At 37.2% G+C, this 19510-nt stretch overlaps 1 protein-coding gene across 10 annotated transcripts in view; it reads right to left on the bottom strand.

Moving 5' to 3' along the window:
* Nucleotides 1–9157: 9157 nt before the first annotated feature.
* Nucleotides 9158–19510, bottom strand: part of LOC143030932 (beta-1,4-galactosyltransferase 1-like) — an 86154-nt gene continuing 75801 nt past the window's right edge. For 9 of the 10 annotated variants that reach the window (XM_076194211.1, XM_076194204.1, XM_076194203.1 and 6 more), the window contains one exon: nt 9160–12294. In XM_076194211.1, the coding sequence (XP_076050326.1) occupies nt 12165–12294 (130 nt within the window). In that variant the 3' untranslated portion in view covers nt 9160–12164. Of the gene's footprint in view, nt 12295–19510 lie in introns of all 10 variants that reach the window. The other variant, XM_076194213.1, reaches the window with a different exon arrangement.

Raw genomic sequence — 19510 nt, 5'->3', positions numbered from 1 at the left:
ATCTACGGTATACCTTTGATTTCCAATTATTATCATATTTAGATTTGAACTCATGTATTGTTTGAGCTTGGGCTATATCACCTTCTAAGCTATTCCATATATCTATACATATGGAAAACAGTATTTCTTCACATTCTTTCAACATATTCTTTAATTTACTTCATGACCTTTTAAAGCCCTCCCATCTTTAATCAGATCTCTTATATCAATGTAACCTATCCCCTTTAGTGACCTGAACACTGTAATTATGTCACCTCTTTCTCTTCAACCTTTCAAAGTTGGTAGACCCAGTACTTTTAGTCTTTCCTTATATGATTTATCTGCCAGGCTGAGTGTGTGTGTGCATATTTACCTAGTTTATCTAGTTGTATTTTACGGAAAAGGGAGCTATGCTTGAGGTGTCTCTATATCTCGCAGTATCTAAATTATTCTTAAATTTGTGTATGGTTTTTGCATTCACTATTATTTTGTCCAGTTTGTGTGTGTGGGTGTATTTACCTAGTTGTATCTTATGGGAAGGGGAGCTATGCTCATGGTGTCCATCTTTGTATCTCGCAGTGTCTAGTTTGCTCTTAAATTCATGTATGGATTTTGCACACACTACTGTTTTATCCAGTTTGTTCCAGATATCCACCACTCTGTGTGGAAAACTGTGGGTTTTTTTTCATGTCTCTTCTATAAATATCCTTTTTGAGTTTCTTTTCATGTCCCTTTGTATTTCTCTTATCCCACTTTAGTAAGTCCTCTCTATCAAGGACTAGAATCTTTGAGAGTTAGTTCAACTCTAAATTGGAGATCTTGTGTAGCTCCCACGGCTCAGTTGGTAAGACTTTTAGTTTGGCATTGAGTGATACCTTAGTTTGCACCCCAGGACAACCGTTGAAAATTATTTGATGTATATATAAATATATACACACTACCCAAACGTCAACAACAACCTAGCGCTTGCAGCACACAATAAATATATTTGAAAATCAAAGATATAGATTAAGCTGGAACCATACATGAATTTGAGTCTAGATATATTGAAAAAGTAGAGAACAGGAGACAGGACCCAATGAGCATTGCTTCTTTCCTGTAAACTACAATTAGGTAAATACACAAGACACATAGAAAAACACATTCACACTTAAATCACAAAATAAGCACCTCGAAACTAATTACCAAACTCCCTACTCCTTTAAACTCTTCCTACACTAGCATAACTGTGTTCAGGTCACCTCCCAGCACTAATTAGACAGTATTAGGCCTGGCCACAGAAATGAACTGCCAAAGATGCAATAACTATACAGAAGACATTGAACACAGCCTACAATGCCCCACGCTAGGCTTACCCAGACAAGAGCACAATATTTCTTCTTTAAGTGACTTATGGGCCAATCTGGTAGCTGCTGGCTGAGAGCTGTTGGTATCCTGTAAGAGAGATCTGGGGGCAATGTATCAATTGATTGAAGGGTCCCATTTTTGTGTCTCCATTTATCAAACTTGGATGTTGTCCTCCTGGATTATTTCTTCTCTATTCCACATGTTAGCTTATCTATACAGAAAAATGTATACTTAATACCTTTCAACCAATGTGATATCTTAAATTTCTGTTACATCTTTATATTCTTTCATCCCATATTAATACATCCTTTATGTTAATTTTTTCCGTATTCTTCACAGTTCTAAAGATATCAACGATGTCACTTCTTTCTTCAAGCATGGGCAATCCAAGTTCCTCTAATCCTTCCTGTTTTGTCAGGTAGTCTGATTGCTGCCCTTCGTATTCTTTTATATTTCTTTCTTTTTTGTGTGGAGAAAACACCACTACTACATATTCTAATTTGGGGCATATACAATTTTCAATTTATATATATATATACACACAGAGGGACTCTGAAACTATTGACTAAAGAGGGGACTACTGGCCCATTAACCCATTAAACTCCGATGACAAGATGTCTTGTCATTTGGTCAAATAAAACAAAAAATCATAATAAAACAACAAAATGTTTGATGATCAAACAGCACCAGAAAAATATGACGTCATCAGTCCTCCTCGAGGAGGACTGATGTCGTCATATTTTTCTGGTGCTGTTTGATCATCAAACATTTTGTTGTTTTATTATGATTTTTTGTTTTATTTGACCAAATGACAAGACATCTTGTCATCGGAGTTGAATGGGTTAATTACCACCAACTTGTGTCAACTTTGATGATATTCATTGTTTTTAGTTAATATTGGCATAAATATATCATTTATGCTATGTTTTATTGTATCCTGGGGCGGCACTTTTTTTTTTCTTTCTCTTTTTGGGGGGGGGGCAGTGCTTTTGGTGAAAAGAAGGTAAAGCAAATTCCCCCTAATGTACCTTTAATGCATCATTTATTTATCACGAGTTGTGTGTATGAATGATGTGTGTATAAACATTGTTTTGTGGATGAATGTTAGGCCTACATGTGAATCGTGCTAGTGACCATCAGATGTAGAAGGTGGTGGCAGTGGTGGTATGTGTGTGTGTGGGGGGGGGGGGCACTTTTCAACTCGCCTCAGGGCGGCACTTAGCCATGTTGGGGCCCTGGCTCAACAAGAGCTTTGAGACACCATGTTTGTTTTTGTTTGTTGTAGATAATGAACTAATGGAAGTCTGAGGATGAAGCTATCTTGAATGTTGAGTAGTAGGAGTATGACTAGGACTAAATACATTGTCTTTTGTGAGTACATTTTAATCTTACCAAAAAAAATCTGAGCTATGAGGCAGTTCTGTTACTACAGTTATCTCCCATCATGTTTTTTTTTTTTTTTTTTTTAATATATACAACTTTTATCATATCTGCAAGTTTGAAAGCATGTGGCCATGTCAATACAGAAATATTAATTAAGATTTCCGATGTGCCCTGGATGCTGTGATTTGACCAATAACTCAAGCTGCAAGGCAGTTCATGGTGTCTTGTTATGGAAACAATAAACTATGACACAAATAATCTATTTATGCCAACATTAACTAAAAACAATATCATTGGAGTTGATGGTAGTTGTTGGCAGTTGTCACATTTCCACAGGAATTTTCATATTTTAGTCGAAATCTTTATTCTCCAGAATTTGTCTGTAGTTACCAAAACACTAGTTGCTTCTTTCCAATCTGGTATATCATCCTTCGCTACTGTTCTCATGAGGCTTCCAGGAAATCCTTAATCCAATTTCTACATTAGTCTTATTGTGGTAATCAAACACCTTCTCCTGATCAAATACACACAGGGCACACATCTTTTGTGGACCACATCAGCTTCTCTCAAATAGAGGCTAATTAGATTTGTCACAAAGGACCCGTCTTTCCTGAAAAATTAACTGGTTACTTCCCAAGGCATCTATCATTTTTTAACATGTTTTGACTACTACACTGGTCAAGGATACTGGTCGGTCATTCTGAGATACCTCTTTAGTTTCATGTATATTAACATCAGCACCCAAAATTACTTGCACAAGCTTTGCTTTTAATTTTGTTTTCTCATTCTGGCTGGAATGTGTTCTTCATTCCATTCTGCAACAATGGAACATTTTTATTACCTAAATATCCTGTGAGAGTTTACTCTTTAATACCATTGTTACTTCTTACATTTCCTTGTTCTTTTATTGCTCCAAAATCTCTATTCAATGTAACTTTTTCCTCTTTATATACCTTTTCTCACCTTTGTTCTCGAGTAATTCCTTTTTAAATTTTCTTCAGTTACTCTAACCATGTATTTTTTTTTTCAATTTATTACCTGATTTAAAGTTCTCAATCTTTAACTCATCATTTGCACTTTTTAAGTTGCCAAAATTCACATTTCTGGCCTTCATTTTTTATGTACTTTCCTAAACTGTCTGTTATCAATAATCTCTGGGTTATTATTTGACAATAATCATGGTTATCCTTGCCTACATTCATGTCATCCACAAGTATTCCCTACAACTTGTTCATATTTGTTCTCCTTGTTCTTGGTCTACATCTTAAATTTCACTTAATATTCTTGTTATAAATTTCAGCTCTAGTTCAATGTTTCCTTAAGTCACCACCTATATCTAAATTTCAACTCTCAACTACCACCTACGTTTCCAGTTCCAATTTAAATTTTTACTTTTATTTCAAATTTCACATTCCACACATCTAGAAGCCCCATTTTCATTACACTAGATATTTGTTCCCGCACTGCTAGTTTCTTGATTTTCTTCCAGAGAAGAATCTGTCTGCCTTCTATGAGACGAGAGAATGTATGGAACTATTTCTATACCGCTGGCTTATTATAGCAGGAGGGGAGCTGTCACCAGTTGCCAGGTTTCTTGTGTCAAGACATTGGGAAAATACAGTTTAAGTTGATTGAGGTCTTGGGTTTAATGCACCTTCCAATAGAGGTCAGGATGCTAATGGGTTTTTAAGATGACTGGCAGGGAGATTATTTATTTTGATATTCATTTTGGATGCTTGCTGGCAAAATGGGTTGGAGCAGTGCTCCTTGCAGCAGAGGTCAAGGTGATGACAGTTTGAACCCTGCTGCCACCAGCAAGTTGGACCAAGGGCATGATCAATTAAATTCCACACTGCAAAGTCTTCTGTAAGGGGCACCATCCTAGCCTCCTGACAGGGGGAGTTTGCAAAATTAAACTGAATCAATCATATTCTTTTGCATAACCACCACTTGCTGGTAACCATCATTGGTTCCACAGGTTATGTGTACCTAAAATATGGTGCGCCAATTCTTTCTGTATGCCCAATATTATCACATGCTTCTAATTCTGTATAGAGTAATAATTGTTGCTCCAAATTTAATTAAAAATCCACAGCACCACAAACAGCCAGCAATAATCCTTGAACCCTGCCATAGATGCTTCTAAGGAGAAAATTTGAGCTTATCTGTGTTGTACTGAAGTACGTCATTTCTCACAAGTTATCAGGGCTTCTTTCATATATATATATATACATGGGTGATTCTGTTGACAGAACTGTATGCTTGTCTGGTGACATGCCTTTGCTTATTACTCCTACATCCCTTTCCGAGCTAACTTTTTTACCTTCCTTTGTACCAATCATATATTGCCCTGATATTCTATTTTTACTTTTTCCAAACTCCATTATACTTCATTTCTTGATGTTGAAGTTCACTTCCCACATTTGATTCCATTCCCAGACTTTATCCAGGTCTTTCTGTAGTGATTCAGTCTTCCTCTGTACCTACTTTCTTAGTTTTGTGCCATCTGCAAAGAAGTTCATATAACATTCTATACCTTCATCCATGTCATTTATATATATATATAGCAAATATTATTGGAGGTAATACTGAACCTTGTAGGACTCCACTTATAATTTCTCCCCAGGTCATTTTTCTCTCATGCAAGAAATCTTCCATCTATTTAAATAATTTTCCATGTACACCTCCTGTTGTTTTGAGTTGTCTTAATAGTTTTTTGTGTGGTACTTTATCAAATGCCTTTTGTAAATCCACAATCTGCCTATCCATCCCTTTCTTGCATTATATCAACCTTGAATAAAAACAAATCAAGTTTGTGGCACATGATCTTCCTTGTCTAGAACCAAATTGTTTTGGATTAAGTATATTGTTTTCTTCCCAATGTTTAGTCCATCTATTTTTGATAACTTTTTCACATATTTTAGCTATTGTGCTTGTAAGGGAGACTGGTCTATAATTCGTTGGGTCTTCCTTACCTCTCCTTTTATATACTGACCCTATATTGGCATTTTTCCAGTCTTGTGGTACCTTTCCTTCTTTGAGTGAGCAATCTATTATCTTATATATTTTGTCCATTAGTTCATCTATACATTCTTTTAGTATCCAGTTTGCAATTCCATCTGGGCCATGTGATTTTCTGACATCAAGGTTTATTATTTGGTCCCTTATTTATTTCTGTGCCACAATTATTTCTTTCATTGGGGGTGATCTTTCTCCCTTTTCTTCATCTCAGTTGTGTGCATTTTCATTTGTGAATACAGACTTGAAATGTTCGTTCATAATTTCAGCTATCTCTAGGAGTTCTATGTTTTCTGTGTGGTGGATGCATCCTGGGCATTTGGCATCTGTTACTAGGCTGATTCTACGCTGGTACTGTTCTAGAGTGAACAGAGATATGCTTGTATGTTGCCTGTCTTGGGAGTTGATTTCTGGGATAGTTTGGTGGCTTGTGAAACTTGTTCTAATAATGAATGCTTGTTAAGTGACTTGGGTATGTGCCTTTATATGGACATATTGTAGGATGTTGGGGATAGGTTGTAAATGTTTATTTTATTTGAAGAGAATACTCCTTTTTCCATATGGTGAGCTCAATTTGTGTGATGTATGTGCAATGTAGGTGGTTGTAAGGGCTCTGACACACAGTGGTTGCTCATGTTGACTACAAACATAAATGAACATGAACAACATTCTTCACACTGTGTTTTCTAGTGATACAATAGCTGTACCTTCCTGGAATGTTGTGCACATTGACACTACATTGTATGTTTGCAGTCTCCCCATTTCATACCACCAATGAGCTGCAACTGCATATAACTGAGTACCAATCATTCTCTTGTGCTGCTCTATTGGGAAGATTTTGATTTTTGAGTGTTGATGTCCCATTAGCACTGTTTTAATGAAGTCTGGAATTCTTAGAGCTTTATCTTACATTGTAAGCTGTGTTTATTTTCTTGATTTAAACCATGCTGTGGATGCAGTTAAAGGTTGTTTTTATTAGGTATTTCTATACACCTACTAGAGCTGTTTCCTGCTGTTCAAATATTGTGCCTACAACTGCTTATTGCAACGAGTTTTTTATTTACCTTCACAGTGAGGTCTTCCATGTGTACTGATTTAACCCATTAAACTCCGATGACAAGATTCTTGTCATTTGGTCAAATAAAACAAAAAATCATAAAACACCAAAATGTTTGATCAAACACCAGAAAAATTTGACGTCAGTCCTCGCTTCGCGAAGCGAGAACTGACGTCATATTTGATACAATACTGGGTTACTTGGCAATTTGTTTGATTTCAGGATGGGGATTATATACAATCTTTTCCAGATTGTTGAGATGTTACTGTGTGACCTGGGAAGGCTGAATATATATACCAGAGCTTTCACTATTACTGGGCCCGGGTGTTTCAGGTGGTGGTAGTTCAATATTTTGTTTGGTCTTTCAACCTCTGATATTTTTTACCCTTTTGTTAGCTTTTCAGAGTCTTTTGCTGGTGAAGGGTGAAGCAGCTTTACTTTATGCATCTTTTTTTCAAGTACTATAGATATGAAATCTGCTTTGGACTATTACTTGTTTATGATATTGGATTGCTGCTATGGTGATGGTATTTTGTCGTGCTGTTCCGTTTTCATGTAAGGGTGGAAGATTAATTAAAAATAATCTATTTGTTAATATTATTTTGATGAAGCCAGTGGGTAAGGAACAAGGATGGCCCTTCAACCATAAAGAGCTAAGACAAAAGTAATAACAAACAAGTGTTGGACGGGTGTGGGATAGGTGCAGGGAGGGTGCACACCTTGGCTGACCACCTCCCTTATAAAGGGGGAAAAAGGGCTTTTGGTATGTGGTGATTGTTGTTACAGGAATTGCATCGTTTACCTTGAGCTACGGCAATTTCCCGAAAGCTTGTTTAATTTTCGAATCGGGAACCTTTCCTGTAACTTTGTACCACACTATCATAATTTTAATTAATATATCATTAACCTCCCCTCCCTCTTTATTATTTATTAAGCCTATGTTGTAATTTTGATTAACAAATCGGGAACTTTGAGAACTTACTTAAAGTATTAGTTGTCCCGTGGTTTCGAAGCTGTTTTACGAGCTCGTAAGAATCCCAGCCGAACGAGACTACGTTTAGTTAACTGAACATCAGACAAGCTTCAGCTCTGGTACCAGACACAACAAATAAACCTCGGCAAGGGAATTCTACAGTTAGATCAAAGCCTCAAAAATACACTTTCAGTTCCGACGATAGTTAGAGAACTCAACCAGGTAAGTTCTCTAACGTTCTCGAATTTGAAGTCAATTACAATAGGTACAAATATTTACATATTATTTTCATTGTACATCAGATTTGTTTGATTTTTATCTAAGGATCTGGTGTAATTCTCCCAGTTCTCTTCTTTTTGGCAAAACATGAGAAGAAAACTATTATAAAATATTTTCTCATGAATTACATCATATATACTAACACCCAGGTCTTTGATCATAAGTTGACACCATGAGATACCAATGACAGGTACCTGCCTGTGTTGGTTCTGGAAAATGAATAGCAAAAGTTGCCAAATTTTCAAAACATATCAACCCCCCTCACCTCTAATGGGAAGTGCAGTCCTGAGAGGCTGACACTCCGTCTCCAGACAAGACCCAAGACCTCCCCCTATTAACTTCAACTGTATTCATTACACTTTTTAACACATAGGGAACTGACAACCAGCAAGTGCTCTCCTCTTTCTACCACTCTCAGCCAGCGACATAGAAACAATTAGGGTGGTGCAGATAAATCAGCATTGTCAAAATTTGGCACTTTTTTGCTGAATTGGCATCAGTGAGAATAGGCATTTTTGGAAGAATCAGCATCGGCAATTCTTGGCAATGCCAATTCTAAAAAAATCCCAATTCTTGCCAATGCGAATTAATTGGTACACCCCTAGAAACAATCCCAGTGATACAACATAGACAGCAGTCCAACATTTCTTCTCAGGTTCTGAGGATCATTCCCAGCCATTGTCAGGGTGTGGGTTTTCCACTTAGCAGAACTTGAGAGAACATCGATCAATAGCCTGAACTCTTCAACATTGGAATGAATACATCATGCTTAATAGTCCCATCCTCAAGTTGTTCCACTAAGCATGTAAACAATCATTCCAACATATAAAAAAATCTGAAAACTAAATAAGTTCTAACCATTTCCGATAAAGGAATATATTGACCTGTACCAACTGATCATGCTGCAGTGGAGGTGTGTAAAGAGACGATGAACCTATAAAGGTATTGCTTTTAATCCCAATTAGAGAGAGAGAATGAGAGAGAGAGAGGGGAGATAGAGGGGGGAGAGAGAGAGGGAAGAAAGAGAGGAGAGAGAGGAGAGAGAGGGGAGAGAGAGAGGAAAGAGAGAGAAGGGAGAGAGAGAGAGGGGGGAGAGAGAGGGGTGAGAGAGGGAGAGAGAGAGGGGAGAGAGGAGAAAGAGAGGGGAGAGAAAGAGAGGGGGGGAGAGAGAGAGGGGGAGAGAAAGAGAGGGGGGAGAGGGAGAGAGAGGGGGAGAGAGGTGAAGAGAGAGGGGGGAGAGAAAGGGGAGAGAAAGAGAGGGGAGAGAAAGAGAGGGGAGAGAAAGAGAGGGAGAGGGAGAGAAATTTTCAATGGCCTTTTTGTTTCATTAAAACATATCTAGTGTTGACCTTATTCTAAATATTTTTTTTCCACATAGGTGGTATATATGCTGTAGAAAAGTAGTTGCCATACACAATGACTGGTACTTTCAATTAAAGCTATGTGTGACAGATTGAGAAATAAGAGACAAGATCCCATGAGTATAGCTCCTTTCTTGTATATCACAATTAGGTAAATAAGGAGGAAAAAAAAAATAATAATAAAAAATAAATAAAATAAATATATAAAAATAAAATGATAATAAAATAAAGAAATAAATAAATAGATAAAAAAATAAATAAACAAAAAATAAAAATCAGAACCAAGGTCCTTTGATTCTGGTGCCCAAAACAGAACCTTGATAAACGACTACGACAGAGAAGTGCCAGTCATCCCCCTCCGCAGTATACGAATTTCTTTTGTAATCAATTATAAAAGATCTTCACAAAGCACTACGTGTTTTGACTGTATTACCTTCATAAAGATGGTGTGGGAATAGTGCCAGGGAATCTAATGTTAATTAATTTTGATAATATGTGCGATTCATATACTAAGTCTCCCTATCGTCTTCTGTCAGTGTTAAAGTAGTATATCTATTACTTTTACATAAACCTGGAAGCCCCTCACAGCGTTTCACAACACATGAACAATTTGATAATTTTTATGAAAATCATATGCAGGATTCGAACCCATTGCTTTCGGCCACCCATAAGATTACTGTACCTTCACAGTGCCTTTACCCATTCGACCACAGAGGCTATAGTCAAGTGGGTAAAGGCTTTGTGAAGGTAATCTTACGGGTGGCCAAAAGCAGTGGGTTCGAATCCTGCATGTGACTGTCATAAAAATGATCAGATTAATGTCGCTGTCACTAGCGAATTTCTCACATGAACAATTGTTTATATTTCACACCTCTTTTATGCAGTCATTCTATTTTCTATTCAGATCATATTTCTACCTAGTCATTCTAATTTCCTTTTCATAAGTATCATATTCAGTTGACATATCCATATGATTTTCTGAAAATAAAATCATGTGAACACATGTATATACTGGAATAAAATTTCTAGCTAAAAAATTCTATAATTAAAATCTTACTTAAAATCTTACTCAAAATGGGAAGATAAGGGCTTGAAATTTATCAAAACTTACTTTACCTTTTTAAGAACCCTGACGAGTTAAACACAATATGAGGACGGAGCCTTTATTTGTTTGACTTTTTGAGTACTTGAAAAAGCTGCAACAAGCAAAACATCATATAATATGAGGAGAGATTGGCTAAACTAGATTTACTGACTCTGGAGCAAAGAAGAGAGGTGACCTACTGACCATCTACAGAATCATGAAAGGCACAGAAATACTTGATAGAGAGGACTTGTTAAACTGGGACAGAAGCACAAGAGGACATGGAAAGAAAATAAAAAACATAGCTACAGAAGAGATCTGAAGAAAAACAGTTTTCCACATAGAGTGGTGGACACTTGGAACAAACTGGACAAGGAAATAGTGTGCGCAAAAACCATTCATGAGTTTAAAAGCAAATAAAGGCTCTGTCCTCATATGGTGTTTAACTCGTTAGTCTTGTCAGCAACTGCTACTTTCATAAAAATGAGAACCCTCCAAGCTGAATTAAATCATCTGCCATGATCTAAAACAAGAGCATTAAGGGCCCTACACACGCTCAGACTTTTACTCAGACTTGTCTGCGCATACATGGGTTGTGCAGACAAGTCTGAGTAAAAGTCTGAGCGTGTGTAGGGCCCTTTAAAGTGGATCTTTGGCTTTAGCGAGATAATAATTTGAGGATATGAAGCTTCTCTAAACCAAATCAAATTATTGGACTACCCAGAAGAAAATTACAAAATAGAAAACTGGGATATGGCATGTTGAAACGGCTTTTAACTCACTGAGGGATAAAATGTTTAAACTGAATTCAACTGCCTAGCACAAGTCAAAGCAAAATCATTAGGCATAATCTTGAAGGGAATCATGAAAGTAGAAGTAGCACAATAATTTGTTAATGATAATAACACCCACTGGAAGGTGAGAGGCTTGCTGTATGCAAATAAAAATCATCTAATGTGAACCTGAACAAACTCGTAATCAGGTCTTCGGCTTTTATGGATTAATCTGTTGTACAAATGTACCCTTTCAAGGAATACTACAACGGCCAGAAAGGAAGCAAGTCCTATAGTAAAGACCCATGAAAAACATGTCATGTTCTTGGGCCCAGTCAAGGGAAGAACTACCTCCCCACAGGTTTCTATGGAAAGTTGGGGAGGGGATATCTTAGCCTTTCTGAAGGCTGAGTCACTATACGCAATACTCCGTGTTGCCACTGTGAACACCTTTACACATCAAACATATATACAATGCTTGTTTCTTGCCAGATGATTTTTTTCAGCCTAGAGGAACACTTGGGCAGCAAAGGGTAATGTCTAAAAGGCTACCATAGACTAGCCTTGCATAAGAACCCACCCATCATCATAGACAGAATGGCACATCAAAACTGCATAAAGGTACATCACATTGCTACTACAGGCTTGACACCAAATTAAAAAAAAATTTGTGATGGCACAATCATAATATATCTGTGCTTCAGACTGTACACCATATAAAAATACTATATGAAAGGATGTGATCAAAACGAGACACCAAGTATGCGGGTAAATTTAACATGCATGTAGATACATCTCAATATATGTAGATATGTGATCAATGTGTGAGATATTCATATGAGATTCCATACGTTTGATATTGGCTGACAATATTACAATGATGGCAACGATGTGAAGAGTAAGCCAGGTCCTAAGATGGCAGAAGGTCAACGTAGACCCACGTATATAGACGACGAAATTGAATATCTAGAACATGATATTTGACACTATTCAGGCCATCAGATTTGAACCTCTTCTTCCCTTCATACAAATATGCATATCTGAAAAATAAATAACAGCATGATTAGAAATATGTAATAATCACTCATCATAAAACATAGAATATAACTAAGAACAGACATTGTTTGCATAACAAAAGGTCTACTCTTGTAATGGTAGCATTAAACATTCCTTGAATATTATACATACGTACTTGTAGTATTGTACATTTATTATTGTATATCCCTAATACATGTATTAGGGATGGAATGGGTGGGAATGGTTTTTATGCCTTTTTCTTTTTGGCTACCTCCCTTGCAAGGGGGAAAAGGCCTTTGGTATATGTATGTATGTATTATTGTATATTGATTTTATTATTGTCATAGTATATTTATTTGCACCTTTTTGTAGGAGAACCAAGATGATTTGTTTATGTTTTCCCACACTAAGTAAGCTTGGTGTCAGTCTTGGTCTTGTCTCCAAAGTGAGAGCATGTATTGTCTATGTAGTGCTGTACAATTATTAATTTATTCAGTGTTTCATTGGCCACCTCTATAACACTCTCTGTTGAAACATACATGCACACCTCAAGTGAATTCCAAGTAACGATGCATGTCACTCAAAACATTTTTCCAACTGTCGCCCCCAGGATCGAACCAAGGTTTAGCACATTGCCAAACAATACATACATATGTACATATACTAAGGGCTTTTCCCCCCTTACAAGGGAGGTAGCCAAAGTCAAAAGCCATAATTCGACTCCCACCCATTGATACATGGAAGGGGGATAGTGGGGGTTAGGGAGTGGTTGTGTATTTACGTAGTTGTATCATACGGGAAGGGAGCTATGCTCGTGGTGACCCGTCTTTGTATCTCTCAGCATCAAGTTTTTTCTTAAAATCTTGTATAGTGTTTGAACACACTGTTTCATTGTCTAATTTATTCCATGTATCTATCGCTCTGTGTGGGAAGCTGTTCTTTTTTAAATTTCTTCTATAACTATCATTTTTTAGCTTCTTTTCATGTCCTCTCCTTTTACTATTGTCCCATGTTAATAAGTCATCCCTACCTAAAACTTCCATTCCTTTCATTATTCTGTAGTCAGTCAGCAGGTCACCTCTTTCTATTCTCTGTTCCAAAGTTGGTAGTTCTAATTTGGACAGTCTTTGCTCATACGTTAGTTTGGAAAGAGTTGGTGCTAGTTTGGTTGTTGCTCTTTTAACCTTTCTAGTTTTTTAATGTTCTTTTTGGTACTGGGTGTCCAGAGTGCTGCTGTGTACTTGAGTTTGAATAATATTTTGATGCAACCTGAAGAGATTTCTCCCCAACTTCAATATTACTGTATGTTACTCTTGCAACATACAAAAAATTAATAAATGTACACACACACACTCAAGTATTGCTCAAACAATACATGTTAAAATTGAAATATGATAATTGGAAATCAAGGATAAAGATTAAGATGGAACTGTACATGAATTTGAGTTTAGGTATGTTAGATAATTATAGAATACGACATGTAACCCAAAAAGCATTGTTCCTTTCCTGTATACTACAATTAGGCAAATACATATATACATACACATACAAAAGGCTCTTTCCACCTAACAAGGGAGGTAGCCAAAAACCAAGGGCATCCACTCCCAGCCATTTCATCCCCACATACTCCACTCCCATTCACCCCACTCCATCCCTCTAATCTTGGGTCCTTCTGGATGACAGGTCATCTTTGCATCTCGCCCACTACCCTACCCTGAGTCAGAAGCAGTGTTGCAAGACACAGCACACCTATAGCATGACTGCTTCATTAAATCGGCGACCCTCCTCTCTCTGTCCCCTCATTCAGAAAAGGAGAAGAGGGGTAGAAATCCCTTTGGGCTGTGCCAAATTATTTTTTCACACATATTCCCTCATCCTCCATCCCCCACCCACTCCCTTTCATACATCACAGCATCATACACAACCATTCTCCATTCACCCCAATCTTCTGTCTTCTCCCTTCCTTCCTAAACAGGCATTCCCCTCTTTCCCAATGCCCCTTTTACCCCATCCATCCATCTCGTCCTTGGTCGCCCCCTCACGTTCACTCCTTCTACCTCTGCCTTCCACACCTAACGGCAATTCAACCTTGTTCATATCTAGTCTTCTTTTGGTTGCTTCGCTATATTTCTGTTTTGACTATCCTCCATTTTTGCTTCTTTGTCACTCCTTAAATTCACTTTATTAACTCATTTCGGGCACTCTCAAGCTCTCCCCTTCCCACACAAATACCAAATAGGTGGTCGTTTCCCTCCAACTTAGCGAAAAAGCACTATTCTCCAGAGCTCGTTCGAGATGTCCTTTCCAGTCAATGGTCCATGTATTTACCTAGGTGTATCATATGGGAAGAGAGCTATGCTCATGGTGACCCGTCTGTATCTTTCAGCATCAATTTTTTTTTTTAAATCTTGAATAGTATTTCTTTATCTAAGTTATTCCATATATCCAGCACTCTGTGTGGGAAGCTATTCTTTTTCTGATCTCTTCTGCAGATGTCCTTTTTGAGTTTCTTTTCATGACCTCTTGTTTATCCATTGTCATTTTTTAGTAAATCTTTTCTGTCAAGGATTTCCATTCCTTTCATGATTCTAAATATAGTCAGCAGATTACCTCTTTCTCTTCTTTGCTCTAGTGTTGGTAGTTCTAATTTCAATAATCTTTGTTCATATGTTTATTTGGAAAGAGCTGGTGCCAACTTTGTTGTTGTTCTCTGTATTCTTTCTAGTTTCCTTATATTCTTTTTAGTACTGGGTGTCCATAGTGTTGCTGCATATTCCAGTTTTGGTCTAATCAAAGTGACTAATATATTTTTTATCACTTCTTCATCCAAGTATTCAAATGCCACTTTCATTTACCTTAGTAGGTTGTAGGTTTCACCGACTATTTTGTTTATATGTCTATCCAGTGTCATGTCTTTGCTGATTATCACTCCAAGGTCCCATTCCGAGTGCACTTTTTTTATTTCTTTTTCACAAATTTTGTAATTTTGTGAAATTCTGTTTCTGCTTTTTCCAAACTCCATTATGCTACACTTTTTTATATTGAAGTTCACTTCCCACTTTTGAGTCCATTTCCAGATTTTGTCCAGATCTGATTGTAATGAGTCACAGTCCTCTTCTGTTGATACTTTAATATTTTTGTGTCATCTGCGAAGAAATTCATATAACATTCAACTCCTTTGTCCATGTCATTTATGTACCGGTATATGGCAAACATGATTGGAGCCAGCACTGACCCTTCTGTGTGTGTGTGTGTGAGTGTGTGTATTTACCTAGTTGTAATATACGGGAAGGGAGCTAGGCTTGTGGTGACCCGTCTTTGTATCTCTCTGCATCAAGTTTTATCTTAAAATCTTGTATAGTGTTAGCACATACTGTTTTGTTGTCTAATTTGTTCCATGTATTTATTGCTCTGTGTGGGAAACTGTTCCTTTTCAAGTTTTTTCTATAACTATCCTTTTTCAATTTTTTTCCGTGTCCTCTTGTTTTACCGTTTTCCCACACTAATAGGTCGTTCCTGTCTAAAACTTCCATTCCTTTCATTATTCTGTAGATAGTTAGCAAATCTCCTCTTTCTCTTTGTTCCAGTGTTGGTAGGTTCAATTTGGATAGTCTTTGCTCATATGTTAGTTCGGCGAGTGTCGGTTCTAGTTTGGTTGTCGCTCTTTGTAATCTTTCTAGTTTCTTAATATTCTTTTTGGTACTGGGTGTCCAAAGTGATGCTGCGTACTCAAGTTTTGGTCTTATTAGTGTAGTTAGTATTTTCCTTATCATTTCTTCGTCCATATAAGTAAATGCCACTTTGATTGCTCTCAATAAGTTGTAGGTTTCTCCAAACATCTTATTTATATGCTTATCTGGTTTCATGTCCTTTCCAATCATCACTCCAAGATCTTTTTCATAGTTTTTTTTTTCTTCCTCAATTCTGTAATCTTTTGATATCCTGTTTCTACTCTTTCCAAATTCCATTATACTGAATTTCTTAATATCTAATTTTACTTCCCACTTTTGAGTCCAATTCCATATTGTGTCCAGATCTTGTTGCAATGAGTTGCAGTCCTCTTCCGTTTTTACCTTCTTAAGTAATTTTGCATCATCTGCAAAAAAATTTATATAGCACTCCACGCCTTCATTCATGTCATTAATGTATACAGCGAACATGATCGGGGCCAGTAGATCCTTGCGGGACACCGCTTTTTACTTCTTCCCAGTTGGAGAAATTTTCTCTAATTACAACTCTCATTTTCCTCCCAATCAGGAAGTCTTTCATCCATTCCAATAATGTTTCTCTGATGCCACCTTTTGACTCTATCTTATTTATTAGTTTCCTATGAGGTACCTTATCAAATGCCTTTTGCAGGTCCAGAAAAGCACAGTCTGCCCATCCATCTCTTTCTTGTATCATGTCTGCTAATCTTGAGTAAAAGCAAATCAGATTTGTTGTACAGGATCTCCCTTGTCTAAATCAAATTGATTTGGGTTCAGTATACATTTTTCTTCCAGGTATTTAACCCATCTGTTTTTGATCACTCTTTTTGTGTGTGTGTGTGTGTGTCTGTGTGTGTCTGTGTGTGTCTGTGTGTGTGTGTGTGTGTGTGTGTGTGTGTGTGTGTGTGTGTGTGTGTGTGTGTGTATTTACCTAGTTGTATTTACCTAGTTGTATTTTGCGGGAAGGGGAGCTATGCTCGTGTTGTCCCGCCTTTGTATCTTGCAGTGTCTAGTTTGTTTTTAAACTCATGAATGGTTTTTGCGCATACTATTTCATTGTCCAGTTTGTTCCAAGTGTCCAAAACTCTATGAGGAAAACTGTTTTTCTTCAGTTCTCTTCTATAGCTATGTTTTTTTATTTTCTTTCCATGTCCTCTTGTGTTTCTTTTGTCCCAGTTAAGTAAGTTCTCACTATCGAGTACCTCTGTGCCTTTCATGATTCTGTAGATGGTCAATAGGTCACCTCTCTCTCTTCTTTGCTCCAGTGTCGGTAACTCCAGTTTAGCCAATCTCTCTTCGTATGATAGGTTTGCAAGTGCAGGTGCCATTTTTGTAGCTGCTCTTTGGATTCTTTCTATTTTCTTTATATTCTTTTTGGTACTGGGGGACCACAATGTCGCTGCATACTCTAATCTAGGCCTTATCAATGTAACCAATATTTTTTTCATCATGTCTTCGTCCAAGTATGTAAACGCCACTTTTATTGATCTTAGCAAGTTGTAAGTCTCCCCGACAATTTTGTTAATCTGTATATCATAGGACAAGTCGTTCGTGATAATTACTCCCAAATCTTTTTCGGATCCTACTTTCTTTACTTCTTTGGTTCCAATTGTATATTTTCCTGATATTCTGTTTTTGCTTTTTCCAAACTCCATTATGCTACACTTCTTAGTATTAAAGTCCACTTCCCATTTCTGACTCCAGTTCCATACCCTATTTAGGTCTTTTTGCAGTGCTTCACAGTCCTCATCAGTTTCTATTTTCCTTAGCAGTTTGGCGTCATCGGCAAAGAAGCTCATGTAGCAGTTCACGTCCTCATCCATGTCATTCATATAGATAGCAAACATTATTGGTGCCAGCACAGATCCTTGCGGTACTCCACTGATCACCTCTTTCCAGTCTGAATATTTTTCTCTGAGCACTACTCTCATCTTTCTACCAGTCAGAAAGTCCTCTATCCATTTTAGTAGGTTTCCCTGTATTCCTCCTATGTGTTCCAGTTTTTTTTAGTAGTTTTCTGTGTGGTACTTTGTCAAAGGCTTTTTGCAAGTCTAGGAATGCACAATCAGCCCATCCATTTCTTTCTTGCACTATGTCTATTAGTCTTGAGTAAAAGCATATTAAGTTTGTGGAGCATGATCTTCCTTGTCTGAATCCGAATTGTCTTGGGTTTAATATGTCATTGTCTTCCAGATGTTTTACCCATCTATTCTTGATTATTTTCTCACAAATTTTGGCAATGGTGCTTGTTAGTGATACTGGCCTATAGTTGGTGGGTTCTTCTTTGTTTCCTCCTTTGTGTATTGGTACAATGTTAGCGTTTTTCCAGTCCTCGGGTATCTTTCCTTCTTTGAGTGAGCTGTTTATTAAGATGTGTATTTTGTCTGTTAGTTCTTCTTTGCACTCCTTTAGAATCCAATTTGCAATACCGTCCGGGCCATGTGATTTTCTGACATCCAGCCTTGATAAATGTTCTGATATTTCCTTTAGTGATGCTGTAAACTCATTCATGAGGGGAGATTTCTTGTTTTTGTCTATGTCACAATTTGGTATTTTCTCTCTGGTGAAAACAGATTTAAAGTGATTGTTCATGACTTCGGCCACCTCTAAATCTTCTGTGTATTCTATGTTTCCTTGGCATAGTTTCACCAATTCCTGTTTGTTTTTAAGTTTACCATTCACATACCGATAGAATAGTTTGGGTTGCTCTTTGCATTTGTCTATAATATCCTTCTCATGGTTCCTTTTCTCCTCTCTTCTCACATTAACATACTCATTTCTATAGTTAACATAAATTTGCCATTTGCTTTGTTTTTTGTCTTTTCTCCACTTTTTCCAAGCTTTGTCCCTTCTGTCTTTTGCCTCACTGCATCTTTTGTTGAACCAACATTTAATGTACTCTCTCTCTCGCTTTTGTCTTGGTACATGCCTGTTTACCCCTTCATTGTAGTTTTCCATCAATATATTCCATTTCTCTTCCACTGCTGTTTCTTCCCTGTAAAATATTTCCCAGTTTGCATTCCGGAAGAATGTCTTTAGTTTTGTAAAGTCTGTTTTGTTGTACCTCAGTCTTCCTTTCCTATGCTTTTCGTTCCTCTCTATGTCTATTTCTTCCTTTAGTATAGTTTCGATGAGTACATGGTCACTCTTTCCAATTGGTGTCTCATACTGGACTTTATGCACTATTTCAGGCTCTGTTGTAAATATTAGATCTAGTTTCGATGGCTCTTCATTATTTCTGTACCTTGTGTTTTCACGGACCCATTGGGTCATTGTGTACTCCATGGTCATATCTAGCAGTACATTGCCCCACGAGTCATCTCCTCCTTGCACTGTCATGCTGTCCCAACAAATTTCTTTGCAATTGAAGTCCCCCATAACTACCAGATTACCCTTACCCATTAGTATCTCATTGAGTGATTTTCTTGTGTCATCTAGCATTTTTGTATGTTCAATTTCTTTCCAAGCGCTTGTTTTTGGAGGCACATAAGTCACCACAAACTTTCTACTTTTCATATTCTTGCCTTCGACT

Source organism: Oratosquilla oratoria, chromosome 12, assembly GCF_046742065.1.
Source record: "Oratosquilla oratoria isolate Oo_2021 chromosome 12, ASM4674206v1, whole genome shotgun sequence".
Taxonomy (NCBI): Eukaryota; Metazoa; Arthropoda; class Malacostraca; order Stomatopoda; family Squillidae; genus Oratosquilla; species Oratosquilla oratoria.
This window is presented reverse-complemented; position numbering and strand designations above follow the sequence as displayed.